Below are 27,571 nucleotides of genomic sequence, written 5' to 3'. Positions count from 1 at the left end.
TTTTGGAATAATTTCTTTATAAAGGACTGGTTTTTGATTAGTGACACCAAAAAGAACAGAGCAACATCATGCTAGTCTAATAATTTAAAACCAACAATCATATTTACATTATTCTTATCCTGTACATGTGTTTTGCTGGGGGAATTAGATTGATCTGAAATGTCTTTAACAAACCCATTTTTCACCCAACAGTTGTTGTGTCTGGTAACACATTCTGGGCAACAATAACCTCCATTTGTATTCACAGTACTGAGAGTTTGTCACATTATTAATGAAATAAATAGAAGCTACAGTCGCAATTGCTGCTGCATGTCGGTTGCATAATTGCTGTGAGTGAGCAGAATCCTGCGTCCCTGAATACTGCTGTAGTGTTTCAGAAAGAGATGATGAACGAGAGACGCTTTACAGCGGCAGGAGAATGTGGCGTTATACAGATTTTACAGCCCTGAAAGATGTGATTGCGTGCAAACACTGTCATTAAATTGGCCTATCATCATTTATCTTGTTCCCCCGAAGGTCCACTTATATTGAAAGTCAAGGTTTTTTGCTGTTACACTTTTGTCTTCTATGTAAATGTCTCTTCACGTGAAATGAGTAAAATGAATGTGTCTGCTGTGGGTTCAGTCTAGTTTTTATCTGCTCCATCCTTCAATAACAGCCTCTTTGTGAAGATGCATCAGATCTATAGATTCATAAATCAATCTGCACAGAAATGTGTCGCTCAGATTGTTCAGATCAGTCTGAAATGATCAGGGATTTTGTTGAAAAACATGACCTGCTCGTTTCTAATGTTGAAGGCTCTGCAGCACGACAGCGCAAGCTTTCACACACTTTACCACATTTTACTCTCCTCATAATTTCTGCTGGTGATCAGACTGTTTGACATCATAACTGGGTGGCCCAAGTTTTCAAACACTGAATAGGCATTATTAAACATGTTCATACATTGATGTTCACATCAGAAAGAAAGAGCAGAATGAGTCGTTTTTGCAGCATTGGGTTAAAATGAACTCTCCAGCTCTCCATTCCTCACAAAAATAAGAATATGAATATAAAACAATGTATCTGTGCAGTTTCACTGCCAATGATGTGTCACTCACATGGAAAATTGTTTAACGCAAATGTAAAATATAGTTGAACGAGTGGTAAAAATGTCTGGCTAGTTAATTTTTCCGAATTCATCCACCATTGGCAGATGTTAATATTGGACCCTGGCTTCTGTGATTCAGTAACGCGAGCATCGATTCCTCATGATACGACCCCTTCAGAAAGAGTTTTGTGAAGGCTGCGATGACAGTGAAGCAGAGATGTGAAAGGCAGAAACACTACCGTGTGTTACAGCTACTCGTCTCGCCTTCGTAGCAGCTGCTCAGATAAAAGCACAATAAATCAAAATGAGGTATTCCTGTTTAGGGAGGTTTATGGTTATTTCAGCACTAATTCACCAAAAATCCATGTGTGTGATTCACGGCTGAACGGCAGACATTCAGAAGTGTCTCGCATTGGCATGACTGTAATGATCTGCAGAAACGAACAGCAAGCGCAGTCCAGAGTTTTGCCCTTTTTATACTAAAATCACATGAGTTGCTGTTCTTATAAAACAGTAAAAGTCTTTCCTTTATGCATAAAAGACATTTTGGTGCAAACATAGATGTTTGTGTGTTTTATCTCCTTGGGTCTTGAGTTCCTTCTTGAGTCTCTCCACTTGTTTTGTATGTCACAAGTCAACTGTAGTCAGCTTTCTCTCCCACACGTCTTTCACAGGCTGCGTTACGATTGGCTGAGAGAACAGCATCATAGGCTGGATTCTTTAGGGGGGAAATCCAGGTTGGTAACCATGGTGACGACAGAGAGGATGTCATCGGGGGCGATGAGGTTGGTGTTACGTTGCATTGAGATGATGCGTTCCTCCACGCATCCTGCAGATAGACGCGCCTCGGCCTCATGATCCCAACACTCCTCTATGGTCTCACAGAGTATCGCCAGACCCTACAGGACAATAAACATATGAGACAGCACAGAAAATGCTTCCATTTTGGAATATTTTCACATGTAAATGGAGCTACATGAACAAAACCTGATAAGATCGGAAGCAATAAAATCTGACCAACTGAATAAAAAGTCAAATGACCAAATCACTCATTAACTTATATTTGATTAGTCATCTTGAAATAGAGAATGTGAAATATTTCTTACATATTTTGTATAGCTTTGCTTTGTATTTCTCAAAATCCAGTAGCTTTTTATAACTACTAACCACTTTTTCCTAACATTAGGGTCAGTGTTTTATTGATAACTAAAACTAGTAAATTTTTTGTTTGTTTTTTCTTTATTTTTCATTATTTGAAATAAAGCTGAAATAAAATAAAATATAAATATTCTATGAAAAATAAATTTTATTAAAATAAAAATTTAAAAAATTTCAGCAACATTTCAAATTTTTAAGTTGAAGTACTAAAATGACCAAAACTGAAATAAAATAAATTAAACCTAAATAAAAATATCTAAAAAACACAAAAGCTAATAAAAATGAGAGAAGCAATTACTAAAACTAAAATTAATTTGAAAAACTGAAAATATAAACATAAAAGCTAATTAAAAATATTAACAGATAATAGAATAGAATATAAATAATGCAAAAATAACACTAACATGTTTTATATTTATTCCTTTTACTGACAAATACAAAAACTTTTTTCATATTTTTATAGTCACATGGTCCTAATCGGTTTCTGTGGTCAGATAGTAAATATTTGTATTATTTTTTTATTACTTGACACAAAGTATTAATTGGAAAATGAGAAGTGTTGGTGGAAAAAAAATTGAAGATTTGTCAAAACTTTTTATACTATGATAAAATGTTATTAAAAAATATAATGTACTTTATGTGTGTGTGTGTGTGTGTGTGTGTGTGTGCGTGTGTGTGTGTGTGTGCTCTACCGTATGTTTTAGCCAGTGTTCTCTGAATATCGGTCGTAGTTTCTTATGCACAACGACATCCTGCATGTCCTCCAGAGACGGATGAAGACCTGCCTCCTCCTCAAACGGCAGAGAGAACTCATCCACGGGACCTGAGAGACACACAAGAGTCATTACCGGTTTACACACACACACACACACTTCTCATGACAGTCTCTGACTGAATGAATGTTTGTTACCGTCAGCTGCTGTACATCGCATGGCCAGTTCCCACAGCACCAGACCCACCGCGTACATGTCGATTCTGAGAAAAGCATCACGCTGGAAACTGATCGCCCCTTCCAACACCTCTGGAGCCATGTAGCGCCGCGTTCCCACCTTTAACAAAACAAACAAACAACAACTGATGATGAAACTTTCACCAACATTATTATCAACAATCACAAATAAGGACTAGTCACAGAGTCAGTGAAGGTCTGCATTGCATTGCTGTGAAAAAAAACCTACTTACACCAAAAAATTTTCATCCTTTTTTTCTTTTTTTTGAGCACATGCAAATATCATTCTCACCTGTCCGTGTGTGTCACCTGTAGATTTCCCTGCCTCAAACTTCAGCGCCAGGCCAAAGTCGGCAATACAGGCGGTTAAATCACTCTTCAATAACACATTCTTACTTTTGATATCTCTGAGAGAGAGAGAGAGAGAGAGAGAGAGAGAGAGAGAGAGAGAGAAAGAAAGAAAGAGATTAAATAGCAATGAGTAACCTGGACAACAAAATGACACATAATGCCATCTAACTGGGTGCTGCCAGGGAGTGCTGGGGGTCCATGAAAAAGTTTAGAGAAAAACAGTGTAAAAACTGTAAATATAAAAAAGATTAACATTAATATTAATAAAAATTTTAGATTAAAATAAACAAGTCAATAAATAAGTGAACATATAAATAATTATATATATATTTCCTCTAACAGTACATTACTATGAGTAGAAAAAAGTAATAATTTAACTTTAAGGGTTAGTTCACCCAAAAATTAAATTTCTGTTATTAATTACTCACCCTCATGTCGTTTCACACCCGTAAGACCTTCATTCATCTTCAGAACACAAATTAAGATATTTTTAATGAAATCCTAGAGGTATATGACTCGTCCATAGACAGCAATATAATCAACACTTTCAAGGTCCAGAAAGGCAATAAAGACATCGTTAAAACAGTCATGTGACTGCAGTGGTTCAACCTTAATGTTATGAAGAGAAGAGATTACTTTTTGTGCGCAAAAACAAAACAAAAATAATTACTTTATTCAACAATATATTCTCTTCTGTGTCATTCTCATATGTTGTTTACATTCAGACGCAGGAGCCGGCCAATAATGAGTCGGCATTCTGACGTAGAACCTGGAAGTGCTGGACGTAAACAATGTATGAGAATGACACAGAAGAGAAGAGATTGTTGAATAAAGTCATTATTTTTGTTTTGTTATTCTTGTATTATTCTCTATTATTTAGTATTCTCGTCTCTTCATAACATTAAGGTTGAAGGTCTTTAGTACCTTTCTGGACCTCGAAAGTGTTGGTTAAATTGCTGTCTATGGACGAGTCATATACCTCTCAGATTTCATCAAAAATATCTTAATTTGTATTCGGAAGAACGACATGAGGGTGAGTAATTAATGACAGAAATTTTATTTTTGCGTGAACTAACCCTTTAAAAGAACCTAAATATTTTCTAAACAATTTTATACACATTTATATCATACAGATGCCTGTTGATGTAGGTCCTCACACGAGAATGACCTGATCTGAATCAGAGGAGCATACCTGTGTGCGATGGCAGGCTTGTGTCCATCCTTCAGGTTGGGAATGTCCTCATGTAAATACGCCAAGCCACGCACAAACGTCTGCGCTATCAGACACAGCTCGTTCCAGGACACAACATTAGCCTTCAGGAAGTCCGTCAGCGAGCCCTGAGTACAAACACGCATACACACGATATTATCAACACTCCAATCAGTCTCTGTGAATTGTGCAGCATGAGGTCATGTGACAGTAATGTAGCATGCTACTGTTTAAACACACCCTGAAATCAAGATTGATTATTCTTTTTTTTATTGTATTTCAGTGTTTAAAGGTGCAATATGTAAGATTTTCTGTCCGCTAGAGGTCACTAGAGGCCTATTCAAAACAAAGGCGTAGCTTGATGATGGCAAGTTTGAGCACGGAATCTTGGGACATGTGGTCCTTCACATCCCAGCCGGTGGACTCAGGAAGAAATCATGTTCATGGATGCGATTATTAACGTTACTGTAGTATGAAGCAGAGCAGGACCGAGTGTTGTGGGAGCTGAACGAGGCCGCTGGAGAGATTGTGCAACACACACCGCGAGCAGCGGAACTTTTATTTTGCCACAGTTGCCGGCGCTGCTTCCGCTTTTCCGGTCATGAGTATGAGGTAACGCAGCTCTGTTTATTATATTAGATACATTCGAGTGTGCTGAAAATGATGTTATGACGTTACTCTGTGCGTTCGCTCGGCGGCTGCTGTGAGACACTGTTGCACACTGCAGTAAGATAGATCGATTTTAGAATATCATATTAAATGCTGGATGGCTTGTGTTGATAAATGGCATGCAATTAATTTTAAAACGTATTGTATGATGGAGAAAATGCTGTATTACTGTTACTAAAAATAAAGCTGCATCTGATTATGCTATGTTAGCTACTTGACAAAATAGTGTTTTTCTCTGAGGCATGGTAAAGCATGGTACTCACAGAAAATCAAGAAAATTAGATTTAAACAATAAGACTAAACGTGTTGAGCTATATAACAATAATTAGTTTTCTGTTTATAAATATATCAAAACAGTTGCTCCCTTGTCTATTAAAACATGTAAATATTAAAGTGTCTATGGTGTTTCCATGGTTTCTACAAAATAAAACCGGAAACCGAGGGTAACGCGGGTATGACGCAATTGACAGGCAACTCCTCACACGTCCCGGATCCTTGGTCAAAATTTTCTCAAGATTTACAAACATTTGGGATATTGTAAGTACTCAAGTGAACAAAATATATAACACTGGCCTAGTGGTTTTTGGATATTTTACTGCAAAATTCTTACATATGGCACCTTTAAATGATTTATCTGTGCAGATAATATATATATATTTTTTAAATTCATGTGCATTGTAATCTTTAATCAAAAATATTAAGTTCCTCTTTCAACGACAACTCGTCGCAGAAATGAGCAAAATCAATTCCCCATGGACAAAATCAAGTCCCGCCTCACATTTTTTCTCATTCCAGAAGACGTTTCATTCAGATATGCTTCACAAAAGTGATGAAAAGATTGCAATTTCCATTTCATAACAAATTTAAAACGGTTATTGTTGCATACACTTGTTAAATATTAGGGATTATACACTATACAGTATGCAGTAAGCACTGTACACTAATGATCTGAGCGTAGCTGATGATAAACGCTCTTGTTACGTTTACAGGATGATGTTCACAGGTGTGTGTTTGTGTGCATGTTTATGCACCTTTTCATGGTACGCTGTGATGAGCCAGAGCTCTATATCCACTCCGCTTCCTCTTTTTTCTGCTCCGATGAAGTGAAGGATGTTTTCATGCTTCATTCCACTCACACTATAAATCTCATATTCATTCTGCCATGACTGCTTATTCTGAGAGAGATCACAAACAAACACTTGCAAAATTATCCACATTCAAAGTCATTGTAAAATAGTCAATATACACACAAACACAGTGCTTGACGTGGGCTGGTGCGGCACTTCTATATTTTAATCTGTAGCGTAGCCTCACTTTTTCTTGCATACCGGCACTTCTCACAACACCGGCACTTCAAAGTTAACACCAACAATAATTATTTACTGTGATTATTATTATTAATTCAATTATTTTTTTTATTTATTTTTTTATTGAAAACTGGTGTGTTTCATATTGCTGTTGTTGCTGTTTAATATAAACGCAACTAGATTTGTTCCCAAATGTTTTCGCAGCATAAAGGTGACTGTAGTTTGGTGCAAAAGTAAAAATATTATTGTATGATTTAGTATAAAAATAATACAATGACATCATCGCTATCAGTGATATCTTGAATGCTGAATATTCTATCTGTTTTTGTAATATTTTAAAAACTAACACTTGAAAACAGACTGAAACTATAAAAGTTTAAAATTAGTCTCCAGTACAATGAAGTGTATTTTCAGGCTGAATTAATTTTTTTTGGGTTGGAGGTTTATTCATAAAGACATTCAGAGCACATTCATAATGAATCGTTCTAGTTTTGACTTACATACAGCATGCAAGCAAACATGCCTAAACCATGGTAAAATTGCTTAAAATTGCTTTTGGCTTACTGCTTAATTATAAACGTTAAAGCCTTGAAAATATCTTCTTTACTGAAGCTGAAGAGGCAACATGGGCAAACAGTAATGACATGAAATCTCTCAGATACCTGGACAGGGAAGATTTTCACCGCCACGGGTTCATTGAGCAGCTGAGCCTTCCAGACGCAGCCGAAGCGTCCACGAGCCTTCACCTCCAGCAGCTGCAGTGGCTTCTGACCCAGCAACGGCGACGGAGGCGTCAGTCCAGGATCCTGAAGACAACAAACACAAACACACAGATCACTGCTGAGACTATCCTGCATCGACACACAAACACACATGGTTTTCTGACAAACAGCGTCTGATGCAGGACAACTCAAATATTAATCCATGCGAGCTAGAAAGAAAGAAAAAAGAACCCCATATGCAGAAAACAGCGACCGCATCACAAACTCATGAAAGACGATGAAAACTAAAGCAACGGCATGGCAGGATGGGAGAGTGAATGAAGCTCTTACCTCTATCATGATATGAAAGGCGCGCTAGCAAAAGAGGAAGAGAGGGATTTTACTGTTTCTAGCACACAAGCGCTGTGATGAGAGCAAGAACAATCTCAAAACCATCTCAGCATGAGAATGACAAAGAGAAATACTGATGTGGTGTCTGTGATAGATTCTCATATGCCGCAATGAGAAACTGACATGGAAACACACACACACATTCACCTAGCTATCTAAAAAAGATTATAATGTTTTTACATAAATCTACTTAGAACTTCTATGGACTGGTTTGTCCCCCATTTAAAGGAGAATAAAGCAACAAGCACATGCACTGAGAGTACACTTCAAACAATCAAATCTGGTCAGGACGGACCAATTACAATCCTTTGACATGAAAATCATTTTATAGAGATTTCTGGGATGGTTTCTGGGATGGTACAATCCTTTGAATTAACAGATTTATTCTTTGTGGCTCTAATAAATGTATCTAATAATACAAAAAACACTGAGATGTGAATGTTGTTCACTGTTGCTTGATGAATCTCCCTGGAAGAAGAAAAACATAGCTAACATATTTAATAAAAAAAATATTTTCTCATTCAGTAGCTTTCTCTAAAGACTTGAATTACTGAAATAACTAAAAACTAAAACCAAAAACTGAAACTTAATGCAAACTTTATAGGCTCTAAAAACAAACAAACAAACAAAAAAAAAACTAAAATAAAATAATAATTACTAAAGTTAAAATAAAAACAGAAAATATAAAAATGAAATCCAATTCAAAATATTAATAAAAACTATAATCGGGTCATTGACAAAGCTTCAAAAAGGTTGTTTTTTAAAAATCCGTTCAAAAAAAACAAAATTATATATATATATATATATATACACACAGTAGTCAACATTTGAACAACATCTAAAACCTTCTTAGGACAACTTTGATGAACTTTTTTGATCCACTTCAGGTGCTGACTACTGTGTATATATATATATATATATATATATATATATATATATATGTATATGTATATATATATACACACACACACACACAATTGTTGTGACCCTTGATAAATATGATCAAAGATGACTGTAAAAATAAATCTGCATTGTTTATCCTTTTGATCTTTAATTCATAAAGTTAGCAAAAATGTAACCTTTCATTGAAGGAAAAGAATTGAAAGTGAGGGAAAAAAAAAAATCACATTATGAAATAAATGTTTTTCTCCAAAACACGTTGGCCACAATTATTGGCACCCCTAGAATTTTTTAGGAGTAAAATATCTCTGAAGTATATTTCCATTCATATTTCCATTTTTTTTTTTTTTTTTAGCACAGGTGAAAGAAATGACTAATCAAACCGAATGGGGAAAACTAGGTCAAACTAAGAAACACAGGACAGAGCATACATGTAACAGGAATGGTCTCTGATCTCTTGTCAGGTGTTCTCCAAACTCATCGGGCATTATAGGTAAAGACTCAGAGCTGTTATCTTGGCAAAAGGAGGTTGCAAAAAGTACTGAATAAAAGGGTGCCAATAATTGTTGCCAACGTGTTTTGAAGAAAAATATTTATTACATAATGTGATTTTCCCCTCACTTTCAATTCTTTTCCTTCGATGAAAGGTTACATTTTTTCTAATTTTATGAATTAAAGATCAAAAAGATCAAAAGGATAAACAATGCAGATTTATTTTTACAGTCGTCTTTGATAATATTTATCAAGGGTACCAACAATTTTTACTATGCCATAGAATTCAGTTTTGAATTTTTTATTATTAAGTCACCATTTTAAATAGTTTTCTTGTCTGTTTATTTGTTCGGACAGTTGCACCACCTGACATTTCGTGAGTTTAAGATAACAAAACATAAAATAATATGTATTATTTAAACGTACTAAAAATGAATTCAAACCAAATAGGTTTTATAGAATAAAGGAAATAATGTACTTGGACACGTCATGTCACTGACCCAATCATATATCAATGACACTAAAATAAAACTGACTTGAGATGCAAAATGACATAATATATCAAGAAAAAAGTTTTCTGAAAACATTACCAAAAATTAAATGAGTTTATGCTTAACATAAGAAAGAAGAAAGAAAAATAAACTTTCACTTTTGAATTAAGTTGATTTTTCTGGCCCCATTGATAAACTATACTTGAAAACAAGACAAAAATCCTGAGTAAGAAAATCACTTTTTGCAGTGAAACACTTGGAACAATATTTGAATGACTAGCAACAAAACACAGTAACACTTTAGTGTCCTTGTTACATATGTTACATGTACTTGCTGTGGTAATAACAGTAAACTGTGCACAATTAAATGCAATCAAACCCTAATCCTAACTCTAACCCTACAGTAAGTTAGTGTTGTTAATTAATTGTTGTTGTTAATTAACCCAAAAGACACATGGATACACGTTAATACCGGAAATGATATGTGAAAGAGTCCCGAAAGCTACAAAAAACTATAAAGATCACTGTTTCAGAAAGGTTTCAAAGGTACCTGTGACGGCACGAGCAGCGGTGGGTACGTCAGCTTGAGATGCCGGTACATCCAGAAAGAGATGAAGAGAATGACAGCAACAGCCATGACAGGAATCAGAGAGTAGAGCAATGTGGGAAACAAGTCTGGCTTTGGGCTGATGGGATTAGACGTTGCTGGAGACGAGAATTAACTAAAAATGTGACATTCTTTACAAATCTGGACATTTAGAAATCTAGAAAGCTATACTATATGTGGTTCTATTTTAGAAACAACAACATACAAACTATGGCAATGATAATCTCAGGGACTGATTATGTGCTTTATTTAATGTTAAAGGTGTCTAATGTGAGTTTGAATATCATTTACAGCCATACTGAAAGAACAATGGACAATTGATTTTGAAAATAAACGAAAGGAAACAAAAATGTTCAGACTGGGAACAAACGAGAGTATTCTATGACAAAGACTGTTTTAGTCACTCAGTATGTATTTTTAATAATGTTGAAATGGTGTAGTTTATGAATTTATGTATTTATCCATTTGGTTGTGAGTGCAGTGCGCCTGCAAAGAGACTCTGCCCACACACTCTTCTGATTGGCTGTGATTTGCGATTGATTTGTTGTTTCGCATCTGGTGTGGACAGACAAACTGCTTGTTGCTGGAATCTTATTGTATTGTGTCCAGTTAGGAAACTTCGCTACTACTGAGCAGATGTTTTTTATGTACTTATCTTATTTTAGGGCCAGTCTCTCTTTGCAGCAGCTTCACATTGAATATTAAAATGTTTGTGAACTCACTCGGAAGCGTCTCTGGACTGTAGTGAAACTTGTCGTTGCACATGTTCCCCTCACAGCAGCAGAAGAAGACGTCAGGATTCTCCTTACGCTCCACACACTCGCTGCTGCACACACACACACAGAGAACGTGTTTTCATCATCTGAGCACTACAAATCATACACAACATGGAAATACACGAAACGCATGCAAGCATGCACCTGTCGTAGCAGTTGACGTCATCGAGCCAGCAGCCCTGCTTGACCATCTCGATGGTTCCTGAGCGGTTCTTCCAGGTGGAGAAACAGTGTCGTCGTTTGTCCTTTTCTCCATAACATGACTCAATTCCGCTCTGGTTCGTCCCCTCCTTTTCCCAGCTGGCGTTATAAAACGCACACTCCTGCGTCTCCGAGCGCCCGAGTATTGCACCTGGCACAGAAATATATTTTACATGTTGTCCATGTGAGGTCATTTAAAACCTCATTGCATATAAAATCTAAAGGTAGAAATGAAGCAGGTAGTCAAGTTAAAATTATTTATTAAAAGGATTTGCAACAAAAATTATGTAACAAACACGATAAATGTAACCAAGAGCTGAGCACGTCGAATAGCACTTCTGATTTCAATAGCTGGATGTCTAACAGCACAATACTCCAATAATCATAATAATAAAACACATAAGATACAAATTTAGGATCAAATTGTCAATTTTTTTAAATTTAAGTTTTTCAAAATGCATTCTGGGATTTCTTTCTTCATGAGGGATATATGCAATGCTGCATTAGAATTTGGCCAGAAGGTGTCTTAAATTTATTGTATTTATATTTTATAATAATATTGCAAGTCTGAGATGATATTATAATATATAAAATGAAATTTAAGTTGTTATTCACTTATAAGACTTTCTAAACTTTGGGTGAATTACTACTTTAAGAGCCAGTGAAAGCTTTAATGGTCTGTTTATATTAAACACACTAGCCTTCAAATATTAGGGGTCAGTAAGATTGCTTAAAGTTTCTGTTAAAAGTCTCTTCTGCTCACCAAGGCTGCATTTATTTGATCAAAAATACAGTAAAACAATATTATTCCCTTGTAAGATAGCTTATTTCTATGTGAATATATACAAACCCGATTCCAAAAAAGTTGGGACACTGTACAAATTGTGAATAAAAAAGGAATGCAATAATTTACAAATCTCATAAACTTATATTTTATTCACAATAGAATATAGATAACATATCAAATGTTGAAAGTGAGACATTTTGAAATGTCATGTCAAATATTGGATCATTTTGGATTTCATGAGAGCTACACATTCCAAAAAAGTTGGGACTGGTAGCAATAAGAGGCCGGAAAAGTTAAATGTACATATAAGGAACAGCTGGAGGACCAATTTGCAACTTATTAGGTCAACTGGCAACATGATTGGGTATAAAAAGAGCCTCTCAGAGTGGCAGTGTCTCTCAGAAGTCAAGACGGGCAGAGGATCACCAATTCCCCCAATGCTGCGGCGAAAAATAGTGGAGCAATATCAGAAAGGAGTTTCTCAGAGAAAAATTGCAAAGAGTTTGAAGTTATCATCATCTACAGTGCATAATATCATCCAAAGATTCAGAGAATCTGGAACAATCTCTGTGCGTAAGGGTCAAGGCCGGAAAACCATACTGGATGCCCGTGTTCTTCGGGCCCTTAGACGGCACTGCATCACATACAGGAATGCTACTGTAATGGAAATCACAACATGGGCTCAGGAATACTTCCAGAAAACATTGTCGGTGAACACAATCCACCATGCCATTCGCCGTTGCCGGCTAAAACTATAGGTCAAAAAAGAAGCCATATCTAAACATGATCCAGAAGCGCAGGCGTTTTCTCTAGGCCAAGGCTCATTTAAAATGGACTGTGGCAAAGTGGAAAACTGTTCTGTGGTCAGACGAATCAAAATTTGAAGTTCTTTTTGGAAAACTGGGACGCCATGTCATCCGGACTAAAGAGGACAAGGACAACCCAAATTGTTATCAGCGCTCAGTTCAGAAGCCTGCATCTCTGATGGTATTGGGTTGCATGAGTGCGTGTGGCATGGGCAGCTTACACATCTGGAAAGGCACCATCAATGCTGAAAGGTATATCCAAGTTCTAGAACAACATATGCTCCCATCCAGACGTCATCTCTTTCAGGGAAGACCTTGCATTTTCCAACATGACAATGCCAGACCACATACTGCATCAATTACAACATCATGGCTGCGTAGAAGAAGGATCCGGGTACTGAAATGGCCAGCCTGCAGTCCAGATCTTTCACCCATAGAAAACATTTGGCGCATCATAAAGAGGAAGATGCGACAAAGAAGACCTAAGACAGTTGAGCAACTAGAAGCCTGTATTAGACAAGAATGGGACAACATTCCTATTCCTAAACTTGAGCAACTTGTCTCCTCAGTCCCCAGACGTTTGCAGACTGTTGTAAAAAGAAGAGGGGATGCCACACAGTGGTAAACATGGCCTTGTCCCAACTTTTTTGAGATGTGTTGATGCCATGAAATTTAAAATCAACTTATTTTTCCCTTAAAATGATATATTTTCTCAGTTTAAACATTTGATATGTCATCTATGTTGTATTCTGAATAAAATATTGAAATTTGAAACTTCCACATCATTGCATTCCTTTTTTATTCACAATTTGTACAGTGTCCCAACTTTTTTGGAATCGGGTTTGTAGTAAAGTGTAATTTATTCCTGTGATCAAAGCTGAATTTTCAGCATCATTACTCCAGTCTTCAGTGTCACATGATCCTTCAGAAATCATTCTAATATGATGATTTGCTGCTCAACAAACATTTATGATTATTATCAATGTGAAAACAGTTGTACTGCTTCAGATTTCTGTGGAAACCGTCATACATTTTATTCTTCAGGATTCTTTGATGAATAGAAAGTTCAAAAGAACAACATTTATTTGAAGTAGAATCTTCTGTAACATTATAAATGTCTTGACTGTCACTTTTGATCAATTGAATGCATTGTTACTGAATAAAAGTATTAATTTATTTTTTAAACAAATTATTAACCTCAAACTTTTGAATGGTTGTGTACAGTGCACAGGGAAAAGTGTGTGTGTGTGTGTGTGTGTGTGTGTGTGTGTGTGTGTGTGTGTGTGTGTGTGTGTCAGGGAAAGGGCTTGTATTTCGTCCACAACAGCTCATTGAAGGGAAGGAATGCTAGAAAGGCGACGCATGGAGCAATCTGACATTTCTGCTGACAGACGTCTTTAACCTCTCTCAATAATTCAACACGCTGAACAGATTTCCATTCACTTCAGCCCACTGAACATTCACAGAATTCCACGTAAGTGTCGCTGAGACACAAACATTAAAAGCCTTCATCAGGCTGCTGGGCAGAGACGGCATGATTATGAAATAATTATGAGCGTTCAGAGTAATAGTCGACTTACTTTCATAAATCACAGGATTTAAAGGCCGACAGGCACTGATCTCTCTCACGATCTTATCGAGCTTGTTCAGTTCTCAGCCGGTGGAAATATTTCATTCCTAAATGTCAAATGTCACTTTCATTCTTCTGGAGTCACGTGTGACTTTGGAGAGTCTGAATGGTGTGTTTGTGCATGAAGTCTCAACATGTGTCTGCTTTCTCATTAAGGCTCATATATATTGTATAATCCCCAGCAGATCATATTCATACATTTTACACCTGTCCTAAATTGTATTCATTCTGGTTGTCTCTTTTGATACATTGTTAAAAATATATAATAAAAAAAAAAAATCAAACACATCACCATGTTTACAGAGCTGTTATCCTGTATTTGCCCTAGTAATGTTAACAAAACATCTGCAGAATAATCACTGAATCCTCCTATAATCCTCCAATAAAAGTTATTTGACTTCTTGTGTGTGTGTGTGTGTGTATATATATATATACACACACACACACACACACACACACACACACACACACACACACACACACACACACCCAAACATCATACTATTACCAGCAGAGGGCGTTAATGCTCAACCAACTAACACATTACAAGCGTTGGGTCATTCACATAATTAAGGTGCAAAGATAATTAAACTAAGACAGACCTGTTACAGTGAAATACCCAGTTGCTCCTGCTCTGGCCACAGAAATATCATCATGGACACTCAAATAATGTATACATACATAAAATTGTTTCTTCGGTGTAAAAAGATGTTGATATTAACTCTTTGCTTTCAGCATATATACTCTGCAAAAAAAAACAAAAAAAAAAGAAACGTTCTCCCACTTTCAAACTGCTTTTTTTCTTAGCAAATTTCTTATTTTGTGTAAATATAATTGTGTATGTATGTGTGTGTGTGTGTGTATATATATATATATATATATATATATATTTACAGTGGGTACGGAAAGTATTCAGACCCCCTTAAATTTTTTACTCTTTGTTATATTGCAGCCATTTGCTAAAATCATTTAAGTTCATTTTTTTTCCTCATTAATGTACACACAGCACCCCATATTGACAGAAAAACACAGAATTGTTGACATTTTTGCAGATTTATTAAAAAAGAAAAACTGAAATATCACATGGTCCTAAGTATTCAGACCCTTTGCTCAGTATTTAGTAGAAGCACCCTTTTGACCTAATACAGCCATGAGTCTTTTTGGGAAAGATGCAACAAGTTTTTCACACCTGGATTTGGGGATCCTCTGCCATTCCTCCTTGCAGATCCTCTCCAGTTCTGTCAGGTTGGATGGTAAACGTTGGTGGACAGCCATTTTTAGGTCTCTCCAGAGATGCTCAATTGGGTTTAAGTCAGGGCTCTGGCTGGGCCATTCAAGAACAGTCACGGAGTTGTTGTGAAGCCACTCCTTCGTTATTTTAGCTGTGTGCTTAGGGTCATTGTCTTGTTGGAAGGTAAACCTTCGGCCCAGTCTGAGGTCCTGAGCACTCTGGAGAAGGTTTTCGTCCAGGATATCCCTGTACTTGGCCGCATTCATCTTTCCCTCGATTGCAACCAGTCGTCCTGTCCCTGCAGCTGAAAAACACCCCCACAGCATGATGCTGCCACCACCATGCTTCACTGTTGGGACTGTATTGGACAGGTGCTGAGCAGTGCCTGGTTTTCTCCACACATACCGCTTAGAATTAAGGCCAAAAAGTTCTATCTTGGTCTCATCAGACCAGAGAATCTTATTTCTCACCATCTTGGAGTCCTTCCATGCTGGCTTTCATGTGTCTTGCACTGAGGAGAGGCTTCCGTCGGGCCACTCTGCCATAAAGCCCCGACTGGTGGAGGGCTGCAGTGATGGTTGACTTTCTACAACTTTCTTCCATCTCCCGACTGCATCTCTGGAGCTCAGCCACAGTGATCTTTGGGTTCTTCTTTACCTCTCTCACCAAGGCTCTTCTCCCCCGATAGCTCAGTTTGGCCGGACGGCCAGCTCTAGGAAGGGTTCTGGTCGTCCCAAACGTCTTCCATTTAAGGATTATGGAGGCCACTGTGCTCTTAGGAACCTTAAGTGCAGCAGAAACTTTTTTGTAACCTTGGCCAGATCTGTGCCTTGCCACAATTCTGTCTCTGAGCTCTTCAGGCAGTTCCTTTGACCTCATGATTCTCATTTGCTCTGACATGCACTGTGAGCTGTAAGGTCTTATATAGACAGGTGTGTGGCTTTCCTAATCAAGTCCAATCAGTATAATCAAACACAGCTGGACTCAAATGAAGGTGTAGAACCATCTCAAGGATGATCAGAAGAAATGGACAGCACCTGAGTTAAATATGTGAGTGTCACAGCAAAGGGTCTGAATACTTAGGACCATGTGATATTTCAGTTTTTCTTTTTTAATAAATCAGCAAAAATGTCAACAATTCTGTGTTTTTCTGTCAATATGGGGTGCTGTGTGTACATTAATGAGGAAAAAAAAATGAACTTAAATGATTTTAGCAAATGGCTGCAATATAACAAAGAGTGAAAAACTTAAGGGGGTCTGAATACTTTCCGTACCCACTGTACATACACAAATATTTAAATTGACTCGTAGCCGTGCGATATGGCTGTATATCAGCACGCTATGATTACCTACGGCCAAACCAGAGCCGTGCTGATATACAGCCATATTGCACGGCTACGATATCACTCATATATATATATATATATATATATATATACACACATACCTGTATGTGTGTGTCTGTGTATGTATATGTCAAGTCAAGTCACCTTTATTCATATAGCACTTCTTACAAAGCAGCTTTACAGTGATAACAGGAAAATAATGTAACAATGTTTGTTTTGGCTGTACAGCAGCTATAGAAAATATTGATTCATTTGCTTTGTAAAAATCATTAGTTATTAATTTAGTTAAATTATCTATACAGCAGCTCTGGAGAAAACAGTGAAGTCATTGTCCAGCTCAGTTCAGTTCACATACAATGGTGTCAATGCAGTCAGATCAGTAATATTGTTGAATATTAAGTGTCCCCTTGTATGTCTATATTGTAGGCACCGCACACACACACACATATGTGCCATAGAAAGACTTTTTTTTTTTTTTTAACCAACTAATCTGCTCAAATTTACCCACAGTGACACACAGGAACAACAGAAGCAAGTGGAAACACACCTGGACCTGATGAGACCCCAATACAAGGTCTTGACATATATTTTTAATGTACTGCATGGAATGGTGCCAGAATATTTGGTTGAGCTTATTAAGCCATATAATTCAAATCTAATGCTGAGATCCTCAAATAAATTATTATTAACGATCCCAAGAGTGCAACTTAAATCTAAGGGTGACCGAGCTTTTGCTGTTGCTGGCCCAAGATTATGGAACAACCTGCCTTTCATGGTTAGATTGTCCCGTACGCTAAGTACCATCAAGAGCCACTTAAAGTCATACCTGTTCTCTCTAGCATTTTAACCTTTTATTGGATGTTTTATCATTAATGTTGTTGTTTGTTTGTTTTTATTTATTTATTATATTATTACTTTATTTACTTGTAATGTACAGCACTTTGTAGTTACTGTGTTACTGTTTACTATAAATAAATAAATAAATACAAATACATCATACTGGCACTGTGGGTCTTAATTTTTAATTAAAAATTAAATTAATGTGTATAATAATTCAATGTAAATTTTGTCTGAAATGAATAAGTAAAAAAAAAATATATATATATAAAAAATAAAATAAAAATGTGCAACAGTAACAGCGACTCTTCAGCTTGGAAAGATGCGGAGGCTGAAGCGCAGGCTTCATCTCTGAATGGAGCGCTCGTACTCTCAGTAATGAGCTAATGAGGCGGGACAGCAGGCCTGCTGGGACAGACGTGTAAATCAAAGGCCAGTGCAGGAGGGGCCGCTCAAATCTAAAAGAACTACTGCAGGAAATCACAGAGAGCCAAATCCAATACACAAAATCAATAACCTCCCTCAGACGCTGAGCATAGTGTAAAATCAGCACTAAAACCCAATGCGGATTCACAACCTCCTGGAATAACTGAGGATACAAATGAGTGTAAAATGGTAGAGAGCAACACCTCATCATCTACAGAGAGCCGGACACCTACAGAAGAATCTCTAAAGACCTGAAGTACAGGAAGAGCTTCCATAGAGAAACAAACAAAAGTCATGCAAAACTACTTAAAGTTGAACCTCTTTAATCTAAATGACTTAAATACCATAAGCAATATCATACAAGCAAGAGTGCCATTGTTCTACATGAATACATATATAGTGTGTGTCATCATCAGTCAATCTAATGAGTAAAATGAAAATTGAAAATGTTACCTAATTAATATTCAGAAGCATTTATTACTAAAAATTTCATAATAAGGATATAAGCATACTACTAAGGATGTAAAGCAGAGCCAATGTATCTGTTACAATCTCAAAATTATTTGTATCTATTCGGATAAATCCGCAAATTGGCAGGGCTTTAAGCTGAAGCTTGTGATTACATGAGAAGCCCGTTTTAAAAGAAGTTTTGCTCCCTTCGTAGTTTTCATTTAACAAATATGCCTGGTATAGCTAATAAAATATTTAATTTTTAATAATTAAATTAAAACAATAATACTAAATGTTAAATAAAAGGCAAACAAATCTTTATTTATTTTATTATTATCATTATTATTAATAATAATAATAATAATAATAATAATAATAATAATTACCAGAAGAACTTTGTGTACAGAGTTATGTCCGGACAATCATCCCACAACCTCAAAGAGGACTCTATATAAAATAGCTGATTAAAGAACATGGAAGTTCAAAGAAAATATTCAGAGGTTGTAAACTGCTAAAACAACTTTTATTGCATACAAATGCAAATCTGAACAAATTATAATACCTAAATGCTTGAAGAGAGTGAGAGAAACACATCATATTGTACAAGGGTTAAAATACAGTAGTCAACATCTGAAGTGGATCAAAAAAGTTCATCAAAGTTGTCATAAGAACTAAGTTGTCCTAAGAAGAAGGTTTTAGGACAACTTTGATGAAAGGTTTTGATCCACTTCAAATGTTGACTACTATTTTTAAATAGACATAACAAGTAGTAGAAAATGTGTGATGTAGTATTTTAGTTGATGAAAGCCCTGATTTCTGAGAGAAGCACAGAGAAAGCATCGCGGCAGTTTGATGGTGTTCTGCTCATTTCATTCATAAAGTTTACACTCGTTTACTCATTACTGCGTAGTGATTTTAGAGGTTTATGTATAATATCACGCTATATATTCAGGGCTCACCTGTTCTCAAGCAAACACAAGGAGTGAGGAGTCTGCCGAATATATTTCCTATTATCCAGTAGAATTTGTTTTGAAGCCATTATCCGTGTCTTTCTGAATAAGGTATTTTCATTGCTCTTTTGAAATAAAAGTTCAGGCTGATGTGGACTCCACAATGGACCAGTAAAAGACTGCAAGAACTGAAGCTGGCCCTGGCAAACTCATAACTTTAAGAACTTGCTGCCCAATCGACCAAGACCATTACTGAAACTAAGGTTAAAAAAAAACATCCTGTGCAGAAATCTTCAGTTATAACGTCTCAATCCCAAGCTCATTAACATATGACTGCCAACATTTACATATCACATATACATATAAATATGGAGGTTAGCCAATCAGAAGTCTTACAGGAACAGTAGCAAAAACAGCCTGTTTAACTGACCTTAGAGAAACAAGCTCTAAGGTCAGCACTGCCGTCAGAATTTTGTGTTTAAACACCAGTTTAAGAGGTAGCTCTGTATATTTCTATGGCATGTCGAAGAGTAATTAACTGGTGAAGTGAATTTACTTATTGCAGAGTTAACGAAAGTTATCATGAATGTTTGAAATTGAAGTGGAAGATTTTAAAATGAACAGTTCATTCATAAATCATTCATAAATAAGATTGTACCTTCATGCCGTACACACTGATATGAATTAGTGCTCATGAAACTCCAAGAGACAACATGGTCATTAAAAATATCTCTGTATCGCCCCGACAGCCATCGTCTCGTGTCTTTCACTCACTGCGTTACAATTTCAGTCAGCAGATTTTCACAGCTGAAACGCTTTACAGAATACGTGTCAAACTATTAGTTTATTAATTCCATGCTAAACAATTTTACCTACATTAAGCATTTTAAAAGATGAATTTCAAAAAGTACAAGACTATTTTCCTTGAATGTCATGAAATTGCATGTACAGTACATGTAGAATAATATGAGCGATCAGAGCTTGAAATTTCATGTCATTTACAAGTTTTAACAAATTATTAACAAACTGTAACCTAAAAATAAGTATTATAAGAAACTCACATTTTATTCGGCAACACAAATGACATTTCCATACATCAAACTGAAATTGTGAAATGATTATGTGCTTAAAAAAAAAAAAAAAAGGAAAGTTGCAAAGAAGTTGCTAACAAGGACTACAGCTACTACAAAGATGTGAGTTTAGGTGCTTCACAGATCAGACAACTGTTGTAGTCCTTACATCCAGCTTTCGTTTTTAACGTTTGAGGTTTGAATGTGTGTAGTTTATGTTGTGCAGTAACACTGACACAGAAAACAGGAGAAACATTGTGTGACAACAACCCAGTTAGAATACTTTTCAATCCACAAAACACAAACATTTACCATGGATTTACTGTAGTAAAACTAACTGTAAACATGGTAGAAATGTGGGATATTCCTATCAAATTTTATTATTACTGTAGACATGTATTAAATGTATTAAAGGAGTAATAAAATATAGGGCAAATTACAGAAGCCTTTAAGCTAGCAGTTTTGTACATATTATATTTATTGTATTTATTCTAAATGTGTTGTAACTTGATAGGCCAAATACAATAAAGCCATTCTGGATACTATAGAAACCATATTGTTACCTTTTTTTTTAACCATGGTAGTGAGGTGCCATGTGTAGTTTTACCTGTGGTTATCATGATCTAAATGTATGATACTATGAAAAACCAGTGGTTAATTTTAATAACAGTATAGTTCTAACTCAGTAAGAATATTTAAATTTTACCCATAAAAAAAAAAAAAAAAAAATAGGTAGCCGGCCCCCAGGCATGTCCACATCGAATCTGGCCCCCTTTATTAAAAAAAAAATAAATAAATAAAAAATATTGGACAACCCTGCCATAGACCATATTTTACTTATTGAAATATAGCAAACAGAGGACCAAAGCACACACATCACCGGCAAAAAATGCTAAGGATTAGATGCTTGACAAAAGAAATAATAAAAAACAGAAAAAAAAGTCGGCACACCAAGGCTCCAAAAATGCAAAAAAATTTTAATAGTGGACTGGAGTAACGTTTCATCTGACGAAGAGCCTGCATGCTCGAAACATTACTCTTGTGTGAAATATAGAAATCTGCTATTCCAAAAGCCCAGAGGAAATTCCTGAGGGAAGCCATGCTGAATTAGCCTTCTGGGTTGGCCGACAAATTGACGTCATGGCTGAACAGCTCTATTTTTTTTTTTTTTTTTTTTTTTTTAGTTATATTTTGGGCATTTTTGCCTGTATTGGAAGGGTCAGTCAAGGGGAGACAGCAATGCACAGGGGAGGTGAGAGGGACACAGGATCGGGAAAAGACCAGGAGCCGGGCCTCGAAGTCACGCTGTATGTTGGAGCTCTGCCCACAAGGCTATAGCTACAGCTCTATTGTAAGGGTCAGGATGGAAAATGGCCATGAAAAAATAAGTTACAACTTTTTTTAGTGCAAAAAAACTTGACTGACATTATAAGTGAAGTTAGAATGTGAAACTATTATGACTTCAGGTTTACTGCCCCATATTTACATTCACAGAAAAGCACGGCTCCCTGATCATATTTTACTGTCTTGCTTTGAGTTTCAGTTCATTCAAATTCTGTCTTCTCCAGTTTCTCTGCAGATTCATCAAAAGAAATGCTTTGAGAGTCTATAACTCCTCAGTCTGCCAGAGTTTTGCCTTCCTGCTCTGGACACATTGGAGCCAGAGCGGCTGGACGGAGAGGCACATCTGTCTGAAACACAACCACCAACCAACGCCACCCACATGCTGGGCGAGAGAGACGCCGCCCATCTGCGCTAGATGAGCGAAAGAACAACTACTACGACTCCCACACAAGTGTTCTACAAAAGATACTGTTATTTCACCTGATCATCTGTTAAACAGTATCACTGCAGGACTCAAATGTGGGTAAACTTCACCTGAAAACTTTCAACAACAAATAAGAAATTATATTTTGAAGCTTAATGCTGAAAATAATAATGTCACAATTAAAAAAAAAATCCTTGTTCTAAAAATAGGCTTTTTTATGCAATATATTTTGCCTCTGATCAGCACCGAGCTGCTCTCAGAGTCGTGCGTGAGGTTTGCTGGACTGCTGGAGGGATTTGCTCGGCGACTGTAACCTTGGCATAAGTCTGCGTGAGCCTACAGGCTTATGTTAAAGAGGATGAGGGCTGCTGTAGACCTTTGACCTATTTCAGGGCTGGTGGAGCGAGGAGAAAGACAGAAAGAGAGGGCTGGAGTTAACTAGAATACAGTAAACTCCTTCACCTGTCACTTCTGATCGCTTCTGCACGTCACTAACGTCACCGTGTTTTCAGACAGGTTTCCCAGACATTCCCCCTGCTAAAACAAACTGAGTTATATTTTGAAAGTGCCAGAAAGACATTACTCTGACATTACAATACAAGAGTCATTTGTACTAATGACAGATCATATAGAAATATATATCAGTAAAATCTGCAGATATCAGTATCAGATACTGAAAAACACACATCAGCTGACCACTAATTTTATATATTACAAAAGTGACAAAATTCACCTTTAAAACACAAAAGCAAAACACACATTTGTGGAACTCTATAATCCAGTGCAGCAGAAAGTCAAAGCATACTGGTCTTTAATGGCATTAGTCTTATTCTGGCGTCAGACTCTGTAACCTTGAGCAGAGAAGCGTTCGCACACCCTGTAAAAAGACCAATATAGTGGCTAATCTGAGAGACATCTGACCAAAGCCAGGCCGATTCTCAGCTGATATTTAGAGGAGCAGAGACCATGTTTCTGCCCTTATCTGTGACCCTACAACTCATCTGCCACAAACCATGTTGTTCTCATCATCTAGACTCTTTATCTCTTTCTACAGGTAAGACTACACCTCTTCAGAGCATCATCAGGTGCTGCAGACGTGGGTTTTAGTGGATGGGCTGATCACAAGAAAAAGCTCCACCCACTTTGCTAAAAAGTCAATGAAAAACAAAATTCCAACAATTCAGCCACATCATGTTTTGAAAGAAATAAAGAGGTTTTCAGGATAAAGACGTTTTCAAGGCTAATAACAGGACAAACACTCATGATGAACATATGAATAGCGAAAACATCATACAGGATGGAACTGAGTAGATTAAAATGTCTGAATTATTCAAAGGAAATCTGTGTCTTTAATTTTGCAAATCTACCCAATCAGAAATGTTGCATCTCAAACTCAGAATAAGTTAATCCTGATTGGCTGTTTATCAGGGGCACGTTCAAGCTCAAACCGGTGCGCAACGTTTTGATACGGTTTCCGGGTTGAACGACATGTTTCCTGGAAACGGTGTGCAACGGGGTTTGAGATACGTTTTCTCTTGTTTGGTGGGTGTGTCAAAAATGTCAGCCCAATCAGCAGCAACATGTATATAAACCACGCGGTATTAAAGAGACAGCTCGCACAATGGGTTCAAGTAAAGTCGTTTACAAATGTGTCCCCTGCAGCTCGGTATACGCAACAATTGAAGATATTAGAAGACATGTTTGTCGTAAGAGTTTTATAGTAAAAATATAGCATATCACTTCTTCAAAAAGAACGGCCTTCTTGGCTGCCGTAGTTGCAACTCTTTCGTCATCAGAACAGGGTGTTCAACGCACCACCGTTTCCATTTAAAAAAAGTTTTGCAACGTTTTGTCGGGGCTGAACACAGCCCAGATGTTGCATGTCAATGCAGATTCTTTATGTAGGACTAAATAATTCAAACAATTACAGTATGTCTACAAAAGTGACAGTAAAGGCATTTCTTTTCTTTTGAACTTTCTATTCATCAAAGAATCCTGAAAAATGAAAAACTGAAGCAGCACAACTGTTTTCAAAATTAATAATAATCATAAATGTTTCTTGATCAGCAAATCATCATATTAGAATGATTTCTGAAGGATCATGTGACACTGAAGACTGGAGTAATGATGCTGAAAATTCAGCTTTGATCACAGGAATAAATTACACTTACTAAATAGCTGTTTTACATTGGAATAATATTTCACTGTTTTTACTGTATTTTTGATCAAATAAATGCAGCCTTGGTGAGCAGAAGAGACTTCTTTATCTAGATAGACTTCTATGGATACTTTCTGTATGACATGTAGCCCATCAGAATGAACAGTCATTTTACTAACAAAATGGGATTCAATATTTAAATCAAAAGGCCAAAATATAAATGCTCTTTAGACCAAATATTGCAGGGAATATACACACTTCAAGTTATTTTAAAAATCCTTATTGACTAACCAGAAAAATCATGGTCAGGTATGGGAACTATAAGAGACCTTTGTTTGAGAACTGCACAATCATAGTGGACCTCATAAACACCAGCTACACTTCAGTAAGATGTTACACACAGAAACACACACGGCAGTAACAAGCAGCTCCTTGTGTCACTTGCAAAAGCTTTAAATTAATCCGATACAGCCTGAGAAAGCATGTTACACACAATCCATGACAAAATGCGTGTTTGTCAACGGGCTGTAGCTGTGCAATTTATTACATAAAATTACACAAGACATAACGCAGAAATGTCTGCCTACCTGATGAACAGGAGACGAGGAATATGGCCAAGGCCAGTTTGGTGCCTGTCCTCATTTTCAGTGCAGATTCTTGTACTGTAATAAATCCCAAGCTGATAATCCGCTCCCTCTAAAATTAATGTTTTAATATTGCCAAAAGCATTTATTTGTGAGCAAACAGGTCCGGATCAATGTGTAAGTCTGTAAGAGAGGTTTAGTGTTTGAGAGATTTGACAAATCCTCAGCCTGGAGGTCAGTGCGCGTGTTTGTGTTTGCATAGATGAAATATCAAACATTAATACAACCATACTGTATTATAAATCAAAGTGTGGTGGCCTGAGACAGCAGCTTGTCCACTACACACTAGAAACATGTCCTGAAACTTATTGATCAGTAAATTGATCACTCTCATCACATACAGAAACAGCGCTCATTTTGAGTTTATTGCCACATGCATGGCGAAAATTCCCATCCATGATTCGTTCAAGTTCAAAAACATCCCGAGATGATCTTCTGCTTCTTTTAAATGATTAGAATAAATTTAGATTTATATAATCATAGTCATGATCTTCATTCCAGAACACACAAATATAAATCCAGTTCAAGGGTTTATATTAGGATCCAAAAAACAGGAACATCTACATCAAATAAAAATAGTGTAGGCTATATCATAGTGTCGGATAAACTATATTCCCCCGTAAAATCCTAATGCTCCTCTGAAACGCGTTTTTCGTCCGGATGATCCCGGATCAGTAGATCAGCTGATCGCAGTTCAGATCATATCAGCTCCGTTTCTATCTCGTTAAATCTTCTATATGAGCTGGAAAAAACCCTCAGATGTGTCTATATATTCTCTCATGTTTTCCTGAACACAACATGGCGTACAGCGCGAGTGTTTTGGTTTTTTGCTCTCCTCCACTCCTCCTCCTTTCATCCACTCCTCCTCCTCCTCCTCTTTTCCATACCATCGTTGAACAGCAAATGTTTCCAGCTCGAGATTGTTCAGGAGGCGTTATTCCGGCAGGAGGCGCTTGGTGGCCCAATATGCCGCATTCCTCTTGGGCAAAATTCACGTCTCGTGACGGTTTTTGTCTTACTGCAATCATATAATAACTAACACGTGTAATCTATTATTTACGTTCTTTGCAAGGATTGGTAGGTGGCATGCGCATGAAATCTACACTCCGCCATCACTGTAAAATGATTTTTTATAAACGACTACCTAGTAATCACAAACGACTGTGATTGGTCCAAACGTACCTGCGCTGAGAAAAGTATCAGGCATCATGTGACAGCGCCGTCTGCTTCAGCAGCGATCTGGACAATAGTTCACACATAAATAATGATACTGAAATATCTTAATAGGCACTAAATTCAAAACACACAGCGAAGAAATAAAACAGAAGAAATATAATTTAGACCCAGGTTGTCTCCACCCACTTTAAACACTTTAAACACTTTCGTACCATTCTGCTGGTTTATTCCATTTCTAAGCTTCCACACCAAACACTGAAAACAGGCATTTGATTGACAGCTCAAGTGGAAAGAAAGGAGGTAAGCACCAACTCGTATTACGACAAGTCCCGCCCTTAACCCGATGACTCGTTGTTATGGACGGCTCAGCTGTCCAATAGAAGACCACTTGTAAATTGCTCAGACCAATCAGAGCAAAGATTGATCAGGTGACCCGGGGCTTGTCAGGTGGTTTAAAAAAAAAAAAATAAAAAAAAAAATCAGTTTTGTCCAGTTCAGCTTTATTGGCAGTAGAACATCATTGCGAAAGCAATGCAGAGCATTTTTAAACAAAACAAACAAACACTATTTACTTTGAAAATTGATATAATTCTAAAGCAGTTCCTCGGGATACTGTGAATGGAAACATTATGCTGCCCATGTTACTCATTTCACAAATTAATTTCTTTATAAACGTGTTAATAGTTCTGATTAAACATCAAACTGGACACGTGGAGCATATTCTGTCTATTAGCGCTGATTTTATTTTATTTTATTTATAAATCTATTATCAGTCAACATGATTAATTAATATTAGGATTTTGTTAATTTAATCATTAATAAATAATTCATCAATAATTCATTTGGCTCCTTCAGAACAATAACAGTAATGCTACCAAATCTCAAAAGTAAGATTTATATTTAGAAATATTAAATTATGATTATAGGGTAATACTGACAAAAGGATTTTGAAATGCTGACACATTTGCAAAATTTAAAA

The 27,571-nt window shown here is 36.6% G+C and overlaps 1 protein-coding gene across 3 annotated transcripts; it reads right to left on the bottom strand.

The window, feature by feature from the left end:
• Nucleotides 1-26,414, bottom strand: acvr2ab (activin A receptor type 2Ab). 3 transcript variants are annotated; one of them, XM_051898112.1, is made up of 12 exons: nt 25,360-26,414; nt 11,257-11,464; nt 11,059-11,159; nt 10,280-10,434; nt 7,787-7,810; nt 7,397-7,540; nt 6,459-6,602; nt 4,741-4,886; nt 3,490-3,604; nt 3,159-3,297; nt 2,941-3,071; nt 1-1,989 (listed from the first exon to the last, which is right to left on the bottom strand). In XM_051898112.1, the coding sequence occupies exons 1-12, from the start codon at nt 25,412-25,414 to the stop codon at nt 1,795-1,797; spliced, it is 1,557 nt and encodes a 518-aa protein (XP_051754072.1). In that variant the 5' UTR covers nt 25,415-26,414; the 3' UTR covers nt 1-1,794. The 3 variants fall into 3 exon arrangements, with proteins under 3 accessions (XP_051754072.1, XP_051754071.1, XP_051754073.1); XM_051898111.1 differs by having other exon boundaries at nt 11,059-11,162; nt 25,360-26,409; XM_051898113.1 differs by lacking the exon at nt 7,787-7,810 and having other exon boundaries at nt 11,059-11,162; nt 25,360-26,406.
• Nucleotides 26,415-27,571: the final 1,157 nt, after the last annotated feature.

The sequence above is a fragment of the Ctenopharyngodon idella genome, chromosome 6, assembly GCF_019924925.1.
Source record: "Ctenopharyngodon idella isolate HZGC_01 chromosome 6, HZGC01, whole genome shotgun sequence".
Classification (NCBI taxonomy): Eukaryota; Metazoa; Chordata; class Actinopteri; order Cypriniformes; family Xenocyprididae; genus Ctenopharyngodon; species Ctenopharyngodon idella.
The sequence above is the reverse complement of the archived record's forward strand: the minus strand, read 5'-3'. Positions and strand labels throughout refer to the sequence as shown.

Coding starts and splice junctions, on each gene's coding strand:
- acvr2ab (XM_051898111.1), bottom strand. CDS start 25,414: ATGAGGACAGGCACCAAACTGGCCTTGGCCATATTCCTCGTCTCCTGT. Junction 11,465..25,359: donor CCTCGTCTCCTGTTCATCAG/GTAGGCAGACAT, acceptor TTTCTGTGCCAG/GTGCAATACTCGGGCGCTCG. Junction 7,811..10,279: donor CGCTGCTCGTGCCGTCACAG/GTACCTTTGAAA, acceptor CTCTTTTGCTAG/CGCGCCTTTCATATCATGAT.